The 19,216-nt window shown below is 38.5% G+C and overlaps 1 protein-coding gene across 3 annotated transcripts in view; it reads right to left on the bottom strand.

The window, feature by feature from the left end:
- MTHFD2L (methylenetetrahydrofolate dehydrogenase (NADP+ dependent) 2 like) overlaps nucleotides 1-10,743 on the bottom strand; it is a 134,827-nt gene extending 124,084 nt beyond the window's left edge. For all 3 annotated transcript variants that reach the window (XR_012476866.1, XM_074228451.1, XM_074228452.1), the window contains exon 1: nucleotides 10,047-10,743. Coding sequence is in view for 2 of the 3 variants with exons in the window: in XM_074228451.1 (XP_074084552.1) it covers nucleotides 10,047-10,159 (113 nt within the window). In the remaining variant the exon portion in view is untranslated. The remainder of the gene's footprint in view (nucleotides 1-10,046) is intronic.
- Between the last annotated feature and the right edge of the window lie 8,473 nt (nucleotides 10,744-19,216).

Below are 19,216 nucleotides of genomic sequence, written 5' to 3'. Positions count from 1 at the left end.
GACAGGTTGACAAAATTGAGGAAAACAGAAAAAAATAAACATTAAAGCACAGATACAGACTAGAAAAGTAATCTTTCCCTTCTTGGGACTGTCTTGTGCCTTCTTTTGTATCCTAAGTACTTATGGACTCATAGTGCTTAAGTGATTATTTTATAAACCTGTTTAAACTATGAGATTTATAATTTAGATCCTTACAACAACCCTGAAAGATAGATGGGATTTTTTCCCAGATGAGGAAATGAGACAGACATAAGTTAGATGGCTTATCCAGGGTCAAGAGTTAATAAGTCTCAAATATAGTATTCTAACTTTTGCCTTCCTGATTCCAAGTCCAATGATCTATATCCACTGTATAAAAAGAAAAGCTTGATATATTTCTTGAATATTAAATGCTCAATTTCTTGAATTGAATAACAAAGATCTCATTTTCAAAAAATATGGGTTACTAGAAATAATCAATGTAACCCTGAATTTTAAGATAATGTAATTTAATAATTTTGGTGTCAAATTTGTTTCCAAAATTATTTCAACTGATATTTCATGAAAGAATTGCTTTAATATGTTGCATAACCAGAGTGTTCTATCAGCTTTTCAAGAGTCAGAAAACAAACCCAAGAAGACACTTTATTTGTGATGACTACTTTGTTCTTGTTGCTGTGTTGTTTAAAGAAAATCAAAATGGAGAAGTGTAATGATATTTATCAAATGAAATAAAGCTCTCTTTTCAAAATAATTAATACTTTAATTCATATTTTAGGACAATTGAACATTGAGTCAGATTTTACAATCATACCAGCCTATCAGGAAACATTAAATTACTGACAGTGTTATTCTATTAATTAAAAAAGAAACAAACAATAACAAAAACACAAAAGTAGGGACCAATGGGAAGGGAAGAAGACAGTGGTGGACTCTGGAAGATGGAATCTCTTCTCTCTGCTGCTCCTACAAGAGAAAAGAGAAACTAATGAACATCAACACACTGTCTTGTGCCCTTCCCACCTAAGACCCACAATTCTACCTCTTGTCTTATTTTGGGCCCTCAGTGCCCATGCATCAAAAATAGAAGATCAATTATTTAGCCTTCAATAAAAGAGATACATAAAAGTGATTCAGCCCAGCAAATTAATTTTATGTGAATCACAGAGAAAGGATGTTGCCTTAGGAAGTACCACAACAACACTTTTAAAAAAAATCTGCAATATTAACACATATACAATCTCACCACTAAATCTGTATCTTTTAATTAAGAAAGACCATGGCAGAAAATTTCAGGTCTGATATTTAGCTTATCTATAGTTTCGTCATTTAACTTCTCTGGGTCTTTCTCCTCATCAGTAGAATTATGATAATAATACCTGTAGAGTCAAACTCACCTAGGAGATGCTGGAGGTAGGTAGGAAACACAATAGCTAGAAAGCTGGACTTGAAATCAGAAAGACCTGAATTCAAACACTACCTCAGACATTTGCTAGCTGTGTGACCTTAGATAAATCACTCAACTTAAGTTTCCTTATCTGATAGCACCTTCTTAATTAGGATTATTTTGATCAAGTGAATACATAGTAAAGTGCTTTGGGAATCCTAAATTCTATATAAATGAAAGCTATATTAATGTGTGTGCAAATGAGAATGAGGGCAAAATGCTTTGAACATTAGAAAGTTCAAAATGCATTTATATTTCCTTCTCAAATATCTTGAAAACAATCTATCTGATTCTAACATAAAAGATAAGCCAAAAACTAAGAGAAAGGAATAATAGCATTTATCAACACATCTTGACAGTATAGGTTTGGCTCAAATTCTTTCTTTACTTATTTTACAAATGGAATTCAATGGTATCCATTAAATTAAAACTGAAGTAAAGGGTTACATGGTTATAGAGGAGAGATATCCAGACCAATTAGCATATTATTGTCATATCCATTTATAGACTTGTGGAAAATTTAAGACAGGAAATCTCCTAACCATAATTCAACAGCTACAAGAAAAACCATTTAAACAATCAATGAAGCCCTTGAACTACAAAATGCAAGCCTAAGACAGACAACCAAAGAGAGGGGGTGAAATGAATTGTTACTATCAAAGCAGAATTTTGAAAACTATTCAGCTATGGTCTTGATTCTGGGCAAACAAAATTTCCTAAGTGATTCTGTTTAGTTATATAAGGAGTTAAGACAAGGAGACTGCAGTAAGATTAAACTCCCTCGGGCCCAATTTTGCATAAAGCTAAAATCTGACAAACAAGAAGTTTTATTGTGTCAAAGAATAATTTCATGTGGGAGAAGGGGGGGCAGGATTAATTATTCCAAACCAGGAAGGTACCTTCTAGTAACTTCAGTGGATACTTATCAGACCCAGTGACAATGTAACATAAGGGAAAGAGTCCCCTAAAGATTTACAGTGGAGAGGAAGCAGAGAAGTCAATGACAAACATTTAAGTGATATTTTGTGCCAGGCCCTAGGCCAAGTTCTATGGATACAAAGAAAGGCAAAAAGGCAACTCTGTGCTTTTAAAGAGCTTAAATTTTAATGGGGATAGGCATCCTCTAAAGGGGACCAGAAAATGGAAACTTGTGGGGAGGGGGGATTATGATGAGGATATTGATAAGCATGTGGAAATCTGATAAAGCTATGTGAAAGTTCAAATAAAAAAAAGGTAAGGATCACCTACTGGAACTGGGAGATTTATGGGTGAAAAGGAAATGGAAGAACACTAGAACCATGATAGTGTCACTCAGGAAATGCTCTGCTTTTGGGGGGATAAACCCCTATGTATTTCTTGGGGATAGAAGGGACTTGTAAATGATAATTATGTGTTGGTAATGAATTATTCAGGTAATTGAATCAATAGAGTTAACTAAGAAAGAGATTTTATTAGAAACTCAACAATAATACATCAAAAATATCAGCTCATAGTGAACTTGAAAGCTTTTCCTCAGTTTCTCTATGTAAAACTTCCAAATATAACTGACTCCAACTCAGTAGGAAGTTTTTTTTCTCTTTCTTTCCATGGTTCTGCCAAATGGTTGGTACTGTGCCTTAATTTCCTGGTCATGTTTGAATCTTTCAGTTGTGTTTTCATTTGAGTGTGAAGAACAACAAAAGACAAGTTTAGAGTAGACCACAGAGAACAACTTCTTGGATATGTATAGTGAGGATAAATGGGGAGGGAAGAATGACACTCAGCTTGTGAACCTGCATGACTAGAAGGATGATGATACCTTTGACAAATATAACAAAATTCAGAGAAGGAATCTATTTGGAGAAAAAGGTAATGAAATTCTAGGGTTAATTGGCTGTAACTCATCCATGCTTACTGATTCTGTGAGATTCATTCTCTCCCACTCAAAATGAAAATAAGAGTGAGTGGGATGAGAGGGCTTTTATTTCCAAACACTGAGTCCCAGTATATCTCCAAACTAAGTTTACCACAACTTAAAAGTGAGGAATGGGACAATATTTTTCAATGATAACTGGTCTGCCATGTCAGGGTTTATCCAGGTTATGATTATTAATTCCATGAAGGGGCTAACACCCTTCTTAAAAGGAGAAAAGAGTGGGAGGTTTTCACAGCCACTGGAGAAGCAAAATGGAGGATAGTTAGGGTGAATAATGCACGAAGGGTTGGGTGATTATGTTGAAGAAAAGACCTTGTAGCCACTTTCATATTGGTTCATCACATATCAGCCTCCATACTGTTCCTCAACCTTAGCACTCCAGGTCCCAATTCCCCAAATTTTCACTGGCTCATTTGATTGCCTCATGTCCAGAATTCTCCGCCTTCCCAGTTTCTGCCTCCTGACTTTCAAGACTCAACTAAAATCTCAACTTTTCTAAGAGTCCTCTCCTAGATTCCCCTTAATATTAATGTCCCCTGTAAGGACTTCAATAGTTTTCTCACTACCTCAGTAATCCTGTGCCTGTACTAATTTCTAAAAGAGCCATTCCCCACCCCACCCGTCAATCAGTTCTGAACCTTAACCTACCTACCCTCAATACCGAGTTCTGCTTAATCCAGATAAGAAAGCTGTAAAACACTCTGTTTCCCAGTTTGGAACACCTAATTCCACTCAGGATTCCAATAGGTCATCCCTTGGTCTTCATCCATCCAAAACACTAGACTTTGTCTTTACAGTTCATTCTTAATACCTGCTTTTTCAGTCTTGTGGGGCTCCACCTCCCCCAATTTTCTCCACAAAAACAAAGCTATTTTCCACAACTGGGAATAACAGCCCTAGCAGCCATCTCTACTTTCCAAGCCTCAATTTAAGAGCACAAAGGCTGGACCATAAACTCCATGTTCTATGGTGGGCTCTCCTCACTTTTTCTGGACATCAAGGATATAATTACCGCCTCCTTCCCTAATCATTTCCCCACCAGGATTTTATCTTCACAATATAAGGGGCATATAAGGAAAAATTTTTACCTTTCCCTTTGGTGCTCTTTAGAATCCCAAGTGTCTCTTAAACTAAAATGAAAACACTGTCCTTCTCTGATTATGTCCAATTTACACTGAACAGCATTTGTACATATTGCTGTTTGTATGCTGTTTTCCTCCATCAGATTGAACTCTTTAAGAGCAAGGGTCTGCTTTTGCCTTTCTTTGTAATTCTAGCAACTAACACAGTGACTGGTAATTATTTATTTGAAAAATTTTATTTATTTTGAATTTTACAAATTTTCCCCCAGTCTTGCTTCCCTCCCCTCACAGAAGGCAGTCTGTTAGTCTTTACATTATTTCCATGTTATACATTGATCTAATAAGTTGAATGTGAGACTGGTAATTATTAACTGTTCAATGAATGCTTGTTGGTTTGGCCCTTGGGCCACACATCAGATCTAACCATCCAGTGAGTGACTCCTGAATTCCAATATCACATAATCAACTGTCTGATGCCCATTTCAACTGGATATCCCACAGTTCATCTAATAGATTCACTATATACAAAAACAGAAATCATTATCTTTTCCCCAGACCAACTGTTCCTCCAAACTTCCTACTCCTATGAGGATACCGATGATGAGGGCGTTAGCCTTCATTCTCAAAGACTAAGCAAAAATTGTCATGCCATATGACAAGCATATGATTGGGATTTGAATGGGGAGGGGCTACAGCCTCACTTTCTCCTCTGGAAACATCTATGTCCAATGGTCAGATATGAATCAAGATGACTGGAGATGGTCCTGGATGTGAGGTAATCAGGGTTAAATGACTTGACTAAGGTCACACAGCTAGTCAGTGTCAAATGTCTAAGGTCCTCCTGGCTCCAAGACCAGGACTCCATCCACTGGCCATCAAACTGCCCCAAAAGCTTCAGATTTTCTCACTTCAAAATGAGGATAACACTAACTTTCTAGTCATTCAGATTCTCAACCTAAGAGTTAACTCTTTTTTTTAATGTAATTTTATTTTATTTTTTCCAATTATGTACAATGATAATTTTCAACATTCATCTTTTTGAATTCCACATTTTTCCCTTTTCCTCCTTTCCTCCCCCCCTTCTGATATAGGTTATACGTGTACAATCATGTTTGACATATTTCCATATTAGTCCTGTTGTCAAAGAACTATTAGAACTAAAGAGAAAAACTCATGAAAAAGAAAAATAAAAACAAGTTTTAAAAAAGTAAAAATAGTATACTTTGCTCTGTATTCAGACTTCATAGTTTTTCCTCTGGATGTGAATTGCATTTTCCATGGGAGTTAATTCTTATTCCTCCTTCACCCCAAATGAATTGATTGTTAGTTAATTTTTGCTATTTCTACCACCACGTCATCTCTCACACACTTCTCTACCACCCAATCTCATCACTACCACCCACATTATTGTTAGCAGTCTCTTCATTGTTCTCTCCACACAGCTGCAAGGGTGAGATTCCCCCATCAGACATAGAATCACACCCCTCCTCTATTCAATGAGATCCTGTGGTTTCCTATTACCTCAGAGATCAAAGACAAACTTCTCAGTGCAGTATTCATAGCTTTTCACAACACAGCTTCAATGTAACTCCCTGTTCCTTGAGATTTTCCTTAAAGGAATTTTTCATTTAGTTATGACAACTTTATTATAGAAAAAAACAATTAGCAATTTGTAGGAAGCAAATGCCAAATAAGTGATTCAATTACCATCATTTCTTCTGCTTCATTCTGGAACCTAGCCAAGTAGACTTTCTTGCTGTGCACACCTCACTAACAAAACTCCATCTGTCATCCCTTGGATGTATTTTCTCACCTCCTCTTAGACTCCATGGCTTCCTTCAAAACAATGCTCAAGCACTACCTCCTATGTGAGACTTTATTCTACCAGTAGCCAACACCTCACACTTTCTATTAATTTTTTCAAAGTCTGTTTACACAGGTTGCTTCCTCACATGGGAAGTTACATCCTTTAGAGACAATTTCATGGTTTTTTTTAATTCCTAGTGTCCAACACTAGGGTCTGGTGTATAGTAGGCAATAAATAAATGTTTGTTGATTCCAACTCTGATTCTGTATCTGACTCACCAGCCATTAAATACATATGTACTTCTTCTAAATAAAATGAGACAAATAAACAGCACTTTTATAGGACTTGGCTATGGGTGTTTTTTTAAGAAGTCCTCTCAAAATCACCAGCATACAAAACACAATCTGCTCACAAGAAGCCTTTTGTATCTTGAATCCATATGATCAATCAGAAAGTGGGAAGATTTTTATCCTCTAAATTTCCCAGAGTTAGCTACATAATAGGGAAAAAGCAGAGACTAGTTTCAGAAAGAACTGAGTTTCAAATCTAACCTCAGACTCTTGCTAGCTGTGTGACCCTGGACAAGTTTTATTTACATCAGTTTACTCTTTCCACAAGTCTATAAATGGGGATGAGAAAAAGAGCACCTGCCTCTCAGTGTCATTGTGAAGCTCAAACCAGTGCTTAGCAAAGTATCACCCACTTGATTAATAGTCTCTTTTAAATATTATTATTATTTTTACCCTCATTGCCCACTCTACTCTCATCACTTTGTGCAAGTTTCCAAACTTTCTCTTTCTGAGGTTGATATCAGGGTACCCAGAGCAGCTGCCACAAAGGTGCCATTGGAAAAATCCCTCCCACATACAATTACCCAGGGGCACCAGATCACCTGATGACTGCAACAGGCTCACTTTAGAGGTAAGAATCTTTTCCAGAGAAGTAACCAGTGTTTTGAGACTCTAGTCCTTTCCTTTTGGGGAGACCAGTGCAGAAGACAAGGATGGATTATAATGCCAATACAGATTTCATTAGTGAGACCATTGTGGCAGACAAGGATGGATTATAATGTCAATATAGATTTCATTACACCATCTTTCTCACATCCTCCTGCCTGCCCCTTTCTAAACTTCCTAATATTCTCAAAGGTACCACCATCTTTCCATTTACCCAGTTTCTTACAATTCCAGGATCATGTTAGACTCATCCAACATAAAACATCAGTTGCCAAATCATGTTGTTTCTATAAACATATCTCTTAAACCTGTTTTCTCCCTATTCACCACTAAGGTGCAGCAGGTCCACTCCTCTACCCCTGTTGCAATTGCTCCTATATGATCTCCTTGATTCATGTTTCTCATCTCACAGGCAGCTAGATGGAGTAGTGGATAGAGAACACTGGCCTTGGAATCAGGAAGACACAAGTTCAAATCCAGATTCAGACATTAGACACTTACTAGTTGTGTAATCTTGAGCAAGTCACTTAACCCTGATTGCCTTGCATACAGGGCCATCTCTAGTCATCCTGATTCATTTCTGGTCACTGGACCCAGATGGCTCTGGAGGAGAAAGTGAAGCTGGTGACTTAGCACAGCAACCCCCTCTCTCAAATCCAATTCATGTTTGACATGGTATCATCTCTCTGATGGCATGATCTTCTTCAAGAATGAAGGTCAAACATCAAACTCTCAACTCACATCCATTAGTCATCAAAGCACAAAGCATTGATCTTATGTTATTTCCCTGTCAGGAGGCACCAGCAGATTTCTAATGACTCAAGAATCAAATGTTTCATTTTTACCTTGTTTTAATTTCTATTTTTATGCATTTTAAAATGTATATAACTATTACTTCAGGGCAATTAGGATAGAGGCCCAGAGATAGAAGACTCTCTTCCTGAGTTTGAATCTAGTCTCGGAGACTTACTAGTTGTGTGACCCTGAGAAGGTCACTTAATTCTATTTACCTCAGTCTCCTCATCTGTAAAATGAGCTAGAGAAGGAAATGGCAAACACTCTTGTATCTGTGCCAAAACCCCAAAAGTGGTGAAGGAGGGTACACAATTGAAAACAACTGAACAATAATGAAATGAAAATTATTACTTCAGTCATAATTGTATTCAATTTGTAAATGGCGGCAAATGGAAGACTGGACTTTGAGTCAGAAAGATCTGAGGGGTTTTTTTTAGGGTTGTTTTTTTTTTGCAAGGCAAATGGGGTTAAGTAGCTTGCCCAAGGCCACACAGCTAGGTAATTATTAAGTGTCTGAGACCAAATTTGAACCCAGGTACTCCTGATTCCAGGGCCGGTGCTTTATCCACTGCGCCACCTAGCGGCCCCAAGATCTGAGTTTTAATCCTACCTCAGGTGGTATAATGGATAGAGCGCTGGCCTTGTAGGACAGGCTTTTGAATCTAACCCAAGACACCACAGTTTCTAGTTGTGTGACCTTGGGCAAATCACTTAACCCTGATTGCCTCACATCTCCCAGATTCATATCTGGTCATTAGATTCATATAGTTCCTCATAAAAAAAAGTGGTTGGTGACTTAGCACAGCCCCATCCCACCCCACCCCACACTCAAATTCAATTCATTTGCTTGTTAAGGCATCATCTCTCTGATGTCATCACCTCTGCCTGTCTCTCTGGCTCTCATTTTTCAAGTAGCAAGCATTTATTTTCTTTCCCTCCTACCTCCCTCATTAAAAAAAAAAATGTACGGCCGTTGAACAAACCAATTTACCTCTTTCGCCCTCAGTTTTCTCATTTGTTAACAGGGGGAAGCGGGGGAGGCGATAGTAAAAAATCCTTAACTTGACAGTGTTGTTGTGAGTCAATGATATAATTAGCAGAGTTGTTTGCTGGGTGGCAGTGAATAAAGAAAGCACTAGACCTAGAGCCTGTAACACTTGAAGTCAAATTTGGCCTCAGACGTTAAGTGTATGACCTTGGGCAAGTCACTTAACCTCTGATTCAGTTTCCTTAACTGTAAAATGAGCAGGAGATAGAAAGGCAAATCACTTCCATATCTTTGTCAAGAAAACCCCAAAGCCAGTCAAGAAGAGTCAGACACAACTGAAAAACATCCTAAAAAGTCTGTGTCATATATTGTCCTCAAGTTAATCTATATCATAGATAGAAACCTATATAATAACAGAGTCAATGTAGACTAAACTATATAAAAACATGCTCAAACTTTCTTCCCCTAGGGGCCGCTAGGCTGCGCAGTGGATAAAGCACCGGCCCTGGAGTCAGGAGTACCTGGGTTCAAATCCGAACTCAGACACTTAATAATTTCCTAGCCGTGTGGCCTTGGGCAAGCCACTTAACCCCGTTGCCTTGAAAAAACAAACAAACAACAACGACAAACATCTTTCTTCCCCTGCCAATATACACAGCAAATGCAGACTAAAACCACGCTCAAACTTTCCCCCTATGGATGGGGTTTGGAGTCACGAATGTTTGGGACCCTCTGCCCTACCTATCAATAAATAGCCCAGAGTTCACTGGGCACCCTCAGTGTGGCTGCGCCGGGGCCCTGACTACGGTAAGACGCTCCCCGGGCACGGGCACGGGCACGGTCAGGGCTCACCCTTAGGCCGGGATCTCGGCGGCCTTGAATGCTAGGCACAGAATCCGTTTCCACTTGGCCCGGGGCAGCCCGGGGCCAGCCCCCTTCCAACGGGGCCCCGGCCCGGGCCCTAGGGCTCCCTCCTCCTGCGGGCCCCCGCCTCCGGCCCGGCCTCCCGTCAGGGCCCCCCGCCCCGCTCCTCCCCCAGGAGGGCCAGCCCGAGGTGCCCGGGGCCCTCTGGCCTACCTGACGGCGCTGCTGCGGAGGCTGCGGACCCCGGGGCCGCCTCCTGGTCGCCGGCCCCAGAGGCAGAGGCCCCGGAGCAGGGCCCGGCCGCCCGCAGCGCCCCGCGCCGCCATCGCCTGGGCCTCGGGCCACCCCAGCTCCACCTCCTCTTCTTCCTCTCCGGCCCCCGCTGGCCCGAGCTCCGCCCCGCTCCGGGGGATCCACCGAGCCCGGGGGGGAGGGGCAAGGGGCCAAAAGGGGGGGGCGCCCCCCGCTTGGTACTAGCAGATGACCCCGGCAGGCCAGCGGGTTCCGGCCTCGGGCAGCCTCTCCCCCGGGAAGCCCCGCCGCTCTGGGTGTTCAGCGCGGAAATCGGGGGCGGGGAGATGGGGAGGGGCACATGCTTGCTCCCTTTGGACCCTTTCCTCGGGCCTCAGAGAACCGCAGACTCCAGAGCTCCCGGAGATCTCATCGCCAGCCCTTCGCAGGCTCCTCAGGTCCCCATCTTCTCGGTGCCTCTGCGGCACTGGATGGGGCTGACCTCCTTCTGGACTTGGGGACATGGCTCCCCCTCCGTCTGGGTCCTTTTAAAGGGCTCTGATGGATTCCCAAGGGAATGGAGGAGAAAGAAGTTGGGGGGTCCTTCAAAGGGGCCAAGGCAGGAGAGCTCTATCACAAAGCGGATAGATAGAGATGAGAGAGGGAGAGAGGGAGAGAGAGAGGGAGAGAGAGAGAGAGAGAGAGAGAGAGAGAGAGAGAGAGAGAGAGAGAAAGACAGACAGAGAGACAGACTGAGAGAGAGAGAGAGAGAGGCAGAGATAGAGAGACAGAGACAGAGAGAGAGACAGAGAGAGATAGCAAGCTAGATAGAGAGGTAGGGAGACAGATACAGAGGTAGAAAGATAGATAGATAGATAGATAGATGATAGATAGATGATAATAGTAAATAGACAATCTGACAGACAGATAAGGATAGATTGATAGTTAATATGGATATGATAAATAGATGATTGATAGATATAGATAGATAAACAGATAGATGAATGAATGGAAAGAGGAATAGATGGATAGATAGGTTGATAAGATAAATGGATAGGATAGATAGATGATGGATAGATAGGACAGAGACAGATACATAGATGATAGGTAGGCTAGAGGGATAGCTGATAGCTAGATGATGGATAGATGAATAGATATATAGGGATAGAAAGAGGGTTAGCTACATCAGCATCTACTGTAGATGCAGATATCAATAGCTACATTAATATCTATGTATTTATATGTATATAATTATGTATCTATATACATATGTGGTGACTTCTCTGATTGTCTTTGTATCAAAATTTGGCACATTGTGGCTGCCTAATAAAATATTTGTTGCTTTACTGATTGAATACAACCTGAGTGCAAGCAGGAGTAACACCTTTCTCAAGCTCTAATAGCCCTAATTCTCAGATTATGTATAGCAGTAGCCTTTGTGGTTCACATTGTTCTTTTCAAGTATTCTAAATTAGAGACCACTTCCATGATTGGTTTCCAACCTCAAAATACAAGACACAATGCGTTCTTAGTGTTTGTGGGTGTAATAACCTGGGATGCCTTTTGAAGTTTCCTAAATCTGTATTCCTTTGCACCACCTACAGTTCTAACTATCCTCTATGTAAGCTTTTCCAGTTTAAAAAAAAAAGAGTAACAAATCTGGCATGGGTTTCCTAAGACAGTGACTATATATGTGTGAGATATATAAATACATATATATATATATATATATATATATATATACACATACATATATATGTATGTGTATATATATATATATATATATATAGCCTCCAGAGAGGCCTGTGAAAGAAATTTAGCAGAACTAGTGATACAACAGAAACACATGGGAGCAGGGGGGTGATATTTTGTCATCAATTAGAAACTATTAAGATTTTGATAAATTTTATTTACCTGACAGAAAATAGAAAACTCTAGGGACTTAAATGTAATGAATGAAACAATTCCCACTCATAAGGAATTTGTAGAACACAAAGAGATGTGTGTGGAAATACATACATATAAATATATATTTTATGTAAATAGAAAGCATAAGGCAATAAAAACAAATAAATGGAAGTGGTTTGATGAAAAGGGAACCAGCGGTTAAGTACATTAGGAAAGATTTAATGCAAAAAGTGTAGTTTGGGGGCAGCTAGGGGATGCAGTGGATAGAGTACCACCTGGAGTCAGGAGAACCTGAGTTCAAATCCAGCCTCAGACACTTAATAATTCCCCAGCTGTGTGACCATGGGCAAGTCATTTAACCCTATTGCAAAAAAAGGGGGGGTGAAGCAGAGGTGAAGAGAAAGTACCTTCTAGGAACGGGGACCATCAGTGAAGGCTTGAATATGGGAGACTGAGCACATGTGTGAGAATCAGAGAAGAGGCTATGTTGGCTAGATTTTAAAGGGAAGAAGGAATTATATACAATTGGACTGGAAAAATGTTGGACCAATGTTGTGAAGGGCTTTAAATTCAAGACAAGGAACTTATATGCAAACCAAGAAGTAAAGAGGAGCTAGAAGAGTTTATTTAGTAAGGCAACTAATGTGACCTTTTGTGAAAATCAGTTTGGCTATATGTTCCAGGCCTTTTGATTTGTTTTACTGTTTTCTTTTTTCTGATAAATAATAAAGTTAAATATGTAAAAACCATCCTATAATTTATGAACTAAAAGTATTCAACATATGGAGTCTGAAATGTGAATAGGTTGAAAGAAAATCCTTTGCTTCAAAGGAAAAATTATAGGGAACTTCTGAACAGTTTTGATAGTAAACCCTGAATTATTTTTCCCCATATCAGGAATTCTTAACCAGTTAACTGGATTTTGTATTTAATGTTTTAATAATCTATTTCAAAACAGCAGAATAATTTCTTTTGTATATATATATATATATATATATATATATATAAATATATAAAAGTATATATATATATATATATAAATCCTATGAATTTTATTAATTTAAAAACATTATTCTTAAAGGAAGTCCATGATGCATGCCCTACACTAAAATAGTTTGAATCCATTGGACATGGCCAGTATGGGAAATTTGTTTTGTTAAAATATGCACTTTAGTCACTGTCTTCCCCAATTTTATGTAAAAATCTTTCTTATAATCCATTTTTTAAAATTTTGAGATCCACATTCACTTTTTCCCCTTATCCCACTTTATTGAGAAGGAATACACTTTAATAGATGTTATGCATGTACAGTCATGCAAAATATTAGTTATCTTTATCTTGTGAAAGAAAACACAGACCCCCCACAAAAAAACCAAGAAAAATAAAGGGTTTTTTAAAAAGTATGTTTCAATCTGCATTTAGACAATATCAGTTCTTTCTCTGGAGATGGATAACATTTTTCATCATAAGTCCTTCAGAATTGACTTAGATCATTGTGTTGCTGAGAACAGCTAAATCATTCACAATTAATCGTAGAACATAAACTGTTACTGCATTATTTTGACTATGGCTCCATGATATTTAATTTATTATTTTCCAGAAATATCTCTCCTCACTCTACCATACCAAACTCCATAAAATTGCTTCATAGATAGAAAAAGAATTCATCTTAAAAACCAAAAATATACACCATTAAGAGAACCAATAAAAGAAGTCATAGCAATACTAGATATTAAATTATATAACAAAGTGCTGATCATTCAAATAATCTAGCACTGGTTCAGAAATTAGAGTAGTGGGTTGGTGATTCCAGAATACACGTTAGTAAATGAACATAGTTATTTAGTATATAGTAAACCCCAAAGTCAAAGTTTTGGGAACAAGAACTCACTAGTTGACAAAAATTGCTGGGAAAACTGGAAAGCAGTTTGTCCAAAGCAAAGTATAGCTTAGTGTCTAACACTGTATTCCAAGATAAGGTCAAAATGGTATATAATTTAGATATAAAGGGTGAGATAAGGAACAAATTATAAGACTATGGAAAATTTTACCCATCAAATCCATGGATAAGGAAAGAATCTGTGACCAAATGAGATAAAGCACCTTATGGGATAAAAAATGGATAATTTTGACTATATTAAATTTAAAAGTTTTGCAGGAGCAGAATCAATGCAACCAAGATTAGAAAGAAAACAAGACACTGAGAGAAAAATTTTATTGCAAGTTTCTCTGATAAAGACTTTATTTTTCAAATATAGAGAACTGAGTCAAATCTATAAGAATGCAATTAATTTCCCAATTGATAAATGGTCAAAAGATCTGATCTTGCAATTTTCAGATGAAAAAGTCAAAGTTGTCTATAGTCCTATGAAAAAATGTTCAAAATCATTATTGATTAGTGAAATGCAAATTAAAATAAGTCTGACAACTCTGTCTTTGGAGTTTAGCCCACTCTGAGGGAAGCATCTCCCCCACCCCTCTTACGTTCTTTACTATTTATCCCTTGCACCTTGTCTTCCTTTGGAGGGGAACCTGGTCGGGGCGAGCTTCATTTCCCAAACTGTCCTGCCCCTATGCCCTTCTCTACTACTTATCTTGTCCACTACTTGTGTTGCTTGTCTTATTGTGAAGCTAGCCTATACTCTGAGGAAGTACAGTTCCTCAAACTCTCCCACTCTCTTCTTACTTCTATTGAACCTCATCTGTGAACTTTTTGTACTAACTTGTAAATCTTTTGAGCAATCTATAAATTAAAACTTAAGTCTTTCTTACCCTCCTGAGACAGAGTTTGTGAGTTTCTCCTTCAAATGAACCCACATTTATCTTTGTTTGCCTTTCTCCCCTAACCAATTTTCTCCTGTCTTTGTATATTTCAAACTATGACTGTTATTACATCAATGGATATTATGGGTCTAGATTCTGGGCTCTGATTGTTCTATGTGAGACAGTAATGTGACTTGGATATTCTTACCACAAAAATGCTCTGGATACCCAAGCAATTGTACATAGTGGCTGAACTCACAGAAAGACTGAATGAAATAACTTTCCTACACAACTTTCCTACACAAGACAACTTGGAACATTCATGGAAAAGGTGTAATAACACCAAAGTTAGCAAGGGTCGCAATGCAGCCTGGTCCTTGACAGCTGCCAGAGACACAACTCTGACCTGGAAGGTTAGGGATTGCCAAGGATAACTTGGAAGATCAAGGGAAAAGTGACATACCAGAGAGATTGTGGAGCCTAGTCCCATGCAGGTCTCAATGCAGACCCTACCTTGGGAACCTAAAGCAGGCTATGGAGCCACCTGGTAGGGAACCACCCTGTAGTTGCTTCCAGAGTACTCAGTTCATGAAAGGTAAGGGGGTTGGGGGAGTCTGCAGGATCTCTTTGCTATGTCTGAGGCAGAACTCTGTTGTTTTGCCCATACTTGTATCCAGGTCACAGTCTGGGCCCTAATCTCAGGAAAAGGAGGTTTACTGCCATAGTATAGCAGGGGCCTTCCTCACAATTCCAAGACAGAAGGGAGTGCTTGTGGTCATCCAAAGACCAGAGTACAGGCCAGGAAATCAGTCAAAACCTCACATAAGATCTTGGAGGAATTGAAGTCCCTGGTGCAAAAACCCTCAAAAGTGGGGGGGAAGTTTATCCTTCATTCTGAAAGCAGAGCACCACCTTAAAAAAGAGTTAGGAGTCAAGGTAGACTGCAGAAAAAAAAAATGCCACTATAAACTTTGGTCCCATGGGGAATCAAAATGCACCCTCAGAAGATAAAAATGTCAAAGCTTCTGTATTCAAAACCTCCAAGAAAAAAAAAGTGAATTGGCCTCAGACTATGAACGAGCTCAAAAAAAGATTTTGAAAATCAAGTAAGGGGGTAGACAAAATATTGGGAAGAGAAATGAAAGCAACACAGGAAAATCATGAAAACCAAGTGAAGCAGCTTGGTGAAGGAATTACCAAAACTTATTGGAAAAAATAACATCATAAAAATCAGTTAGGTCAAAAACAAACAAAAAAAAATAGTAATCCAAAAGGTCAAGAAGGAGAAGAATGCCTTCAAAAACAGAACTGGGTAGATGGAAAAAGAGATAAAAGAGATCTCTGAAGAAAATTCCTTCAAATATAGAATAGAGTTAAGGGTAGCTAATGACTTTGTAAGAGATCAAGAAACAATAAAACAAAACCAAAAGAATGAAAAACTAGAAGAAAATGTGTACTATTTCATTGGAAAAACAACTGACCTGGAAAACAGATCCAGAGAGAGAATTTAAAAATGATTGGGCTACCTGAAGGTCATGACCAGGAAAAGAGCCTGGACTTCATTTTTGGAAGAAATAATGCAGGAAAATTGCCCTGATATCCCAGAAGCAGAGGATAAAATAGAAAGTGAGGGAAGACACCAATCATCTCCTAAAAAAGACCCCTCTCCACCAAAAAATAAATAAAAACTCCCAGGAATATTATAATCAAATACCAAAACTCCCAAATCAAGGAGAAAATAGTACAAGCAGTCAAAAAGGATTCAAATATCATGGCACTACTGTCAGGATTACACAGGATTTAGCAGCATCCACATTAAGGATTTGTAGGGCTTGGAATATGATATTCCAGAAGGCAAAAGAGCTTGGATTACAACTGAAAATCAACTATCCAACAAAATTGAACATCTTTCAGGGAAAAAGATGGATTTTCAATGAAATGAGGGACTTCAAATTTTCCTATTGAAACAGCCAGAGCTTAACAGAAAGTTTGATTTTCAAGTACAGGACTCAGTTGAAACATTGAGGGTGGATGGAAATTGCAAATTATGAGGAATTTAATGATGTTTAACTGTTTTTATTCTAGCATGGGAAGAAGATACTGATAAACCATATGAACTTTCTTATTTATTAGGGCACTTAGAAATAGTATATACCAATGATTGTCCTTCATTTTCAAAGAAGACTATGACATCAGGGAAGTGATGTCATGACTAGCATATGAATTGATTTTGAGTAGAGGGATACTGTGCTAAATCACCAACCTCACTTTCTCCTCCACAGTTTTCTGGGACCAATGGCCAGATATGAATCATGACAACTATAGCTGGTCCTGGATGCAGGGCAATCAGGATTAAGTGACTTGCCCAAGTGATTAAGTTACAAGTATCCGAGGCTGGATTCAAACTCCCATCCTCCTGAATCTAAGATCAGTGCTCTAACCACTGCACCACCACTCTGAAGGAGTATTGATAAACAAGGCAGAGGAGGGCACTAAATATGAAGGTATAATATACTATAAAGTTGAAATTAATGGATGAGAAAGGAATGCACTGGGAGAAAGGGAAAGGAAAGGTAGAATAGGTTAAGTTATTTCACATAAAAGAAGCAAGAAAAAGCTTTTGCAATGGAGTGGAAGTGGAGAAGGTGAGGAGAAATGAGTGACTCTTCACTCTCATTGGAAGTGGCTCAGGAGGAAATAACATACACCCTCCATTGGGGCATAGAAATCTATCTTATCCTAGAGTAAAAGATGGGAGAAAGCGGACAGGTGGGGGGGGGGAGGTGGCGGTATATGTGATATAAGATAAGGAAGATCATGTGAGAGGGTAGTCAGATACAACATACTTTTAAGGAGGGACAAAATAAAAGGAGAGGGAGCATAGAATAAATGGGGGTGGGAAGGGAGGGAAATGCAGGTAGCAATAACTGTGGGAAAAAAATATTGAAGCACTTTTTCTGATGAACTTATGATAAAGAATACTAACCATCCCAAAGACAAACATGATGGTATCTTAATAAAGACTAAAGCACACTTTTTTCTCTCTCATTTTATTTTTCTTGAGGTTTCTCTTTCTTATAATAGATGGGAAAATTATGTTTACTTTTACAAAATGACTATTGTAGTAAGGTGAAGAAAAATAAATAAAAGTAAAGTGCTTTTAAAAAAAGAACTGATATACCACCTCATGCATATCAGATTGGCTAACATGAAAAAAAAGAAAAACCATAAATGTTGGAGGGGATGTGAAAATATTGGGACACTTAAGCATTGCTGGTGAAGTTATGGAATACCATATTCCAACTTTCTCAGCCATTCTGGAGAATAATTTGGAACTGTGCCTAAAGAGGTAATTAATCTTTGCATACCCTTTGATCCAGAAATGATTCTACTAGATCTGTACCTCAAAGATATTTACAAAAGAGAAAAGGACCTATATGTACAAAAATATTTATAAAAGCTTTTTCTTTTGGAACTATTCCCAAAGGGCAACAAAAATGAGCATACTCTTTGATCTAGCAATACCACTACTGGGTCTATCCCATGAAGAGATGATGAAAAAAGGGTAAAAACATCACTTGTACAATCATAGTAGCCCTGTTTGTGGTGGCAAAGAATTGGAAATCAAGTAAATGTCCTTCAATTGGAGAATGGCTTAGCAAACTGTGGTATATGTATGTCATGCATGGAACACTATTGTTCTATTAGAAACCAGGAGGGATGGAATTCAGGGAAGCCTGGAGGGATTTGCATGAACTGATGCTGAGTGAGATGAGCAGAACCAGAAAAACACTGTACACCCTAACAGCAACATGGGGGTGATGTTCAACCTTGATGGACTTGCTTATCCCTTCAGTGCAACAATCAGGGAGAATTTGGGGCTGTCTGCAATGGACAATACCATCTGTATCCAGAGAAAGAACTGTGGAGTTTGATCAAAGTTCAAGGACTATTCCCTTAATTTAGGAAAAAAAACAGATATCTTATTGTCTGATCTCGTTATCTCTTATACTTTTTTGTTTCTTCCTTAAGGATATGATTTCTCTCTCATCACAATCAATTTGGATCAATGTACAACATGAAAACAAAGTAAAGACTGACAGATTGCTTTCCATGGGGGGGGGGGGGAAGTAAGATTGGGGGGAAAAATTATAAAACTCAAAATCTTTAATAAGAGAAAAAAAAGTTAAAAAATAAATCTATCAACATAAAAAAGCTTTTTCTGTGGTCACAAAAAATAGGAAATTGAAGGGATACTCATAAATTGGGGAATGACTGTGCTATATGATTGTGATAAAATACTATTGTGGTGTAAGTAATGATAAACTGGATGGTTTCTGAAAAACCTGAGAAGACTTAAAGGAGTTGATGCAAAGTGAAGTGAATAGAACTAGGAGAATATTATACAAAATCAAAGCTTGTTATATGGTGAACACTCATAAATGTCATAGTTATTCTTAGCAATACAATTGTCCAAAACA

This window comes from Macrotis lagotis, chromosome 3 (genome assembly GCF_037893015.1).
Source record: "Macrotis lagotis isolate mMagLag1 chromosome 3, bilby.v1.9.chrom.fasta, whole genome shotgun sequence".
In the NCBI taxonomy this organism is placed as follows: domain Eukaryota; kingdom Metazoa; phylum Chordata; class Mammalia; order Peramelemorphia; family Peramelidae; genus Macrotis; species Macrotis lagotis.
The sequence above is the reverse complement of the archived record's forward strand: the minus strand, read 5'-3'. Positions and strand labels throughout refer to the sequence as shown.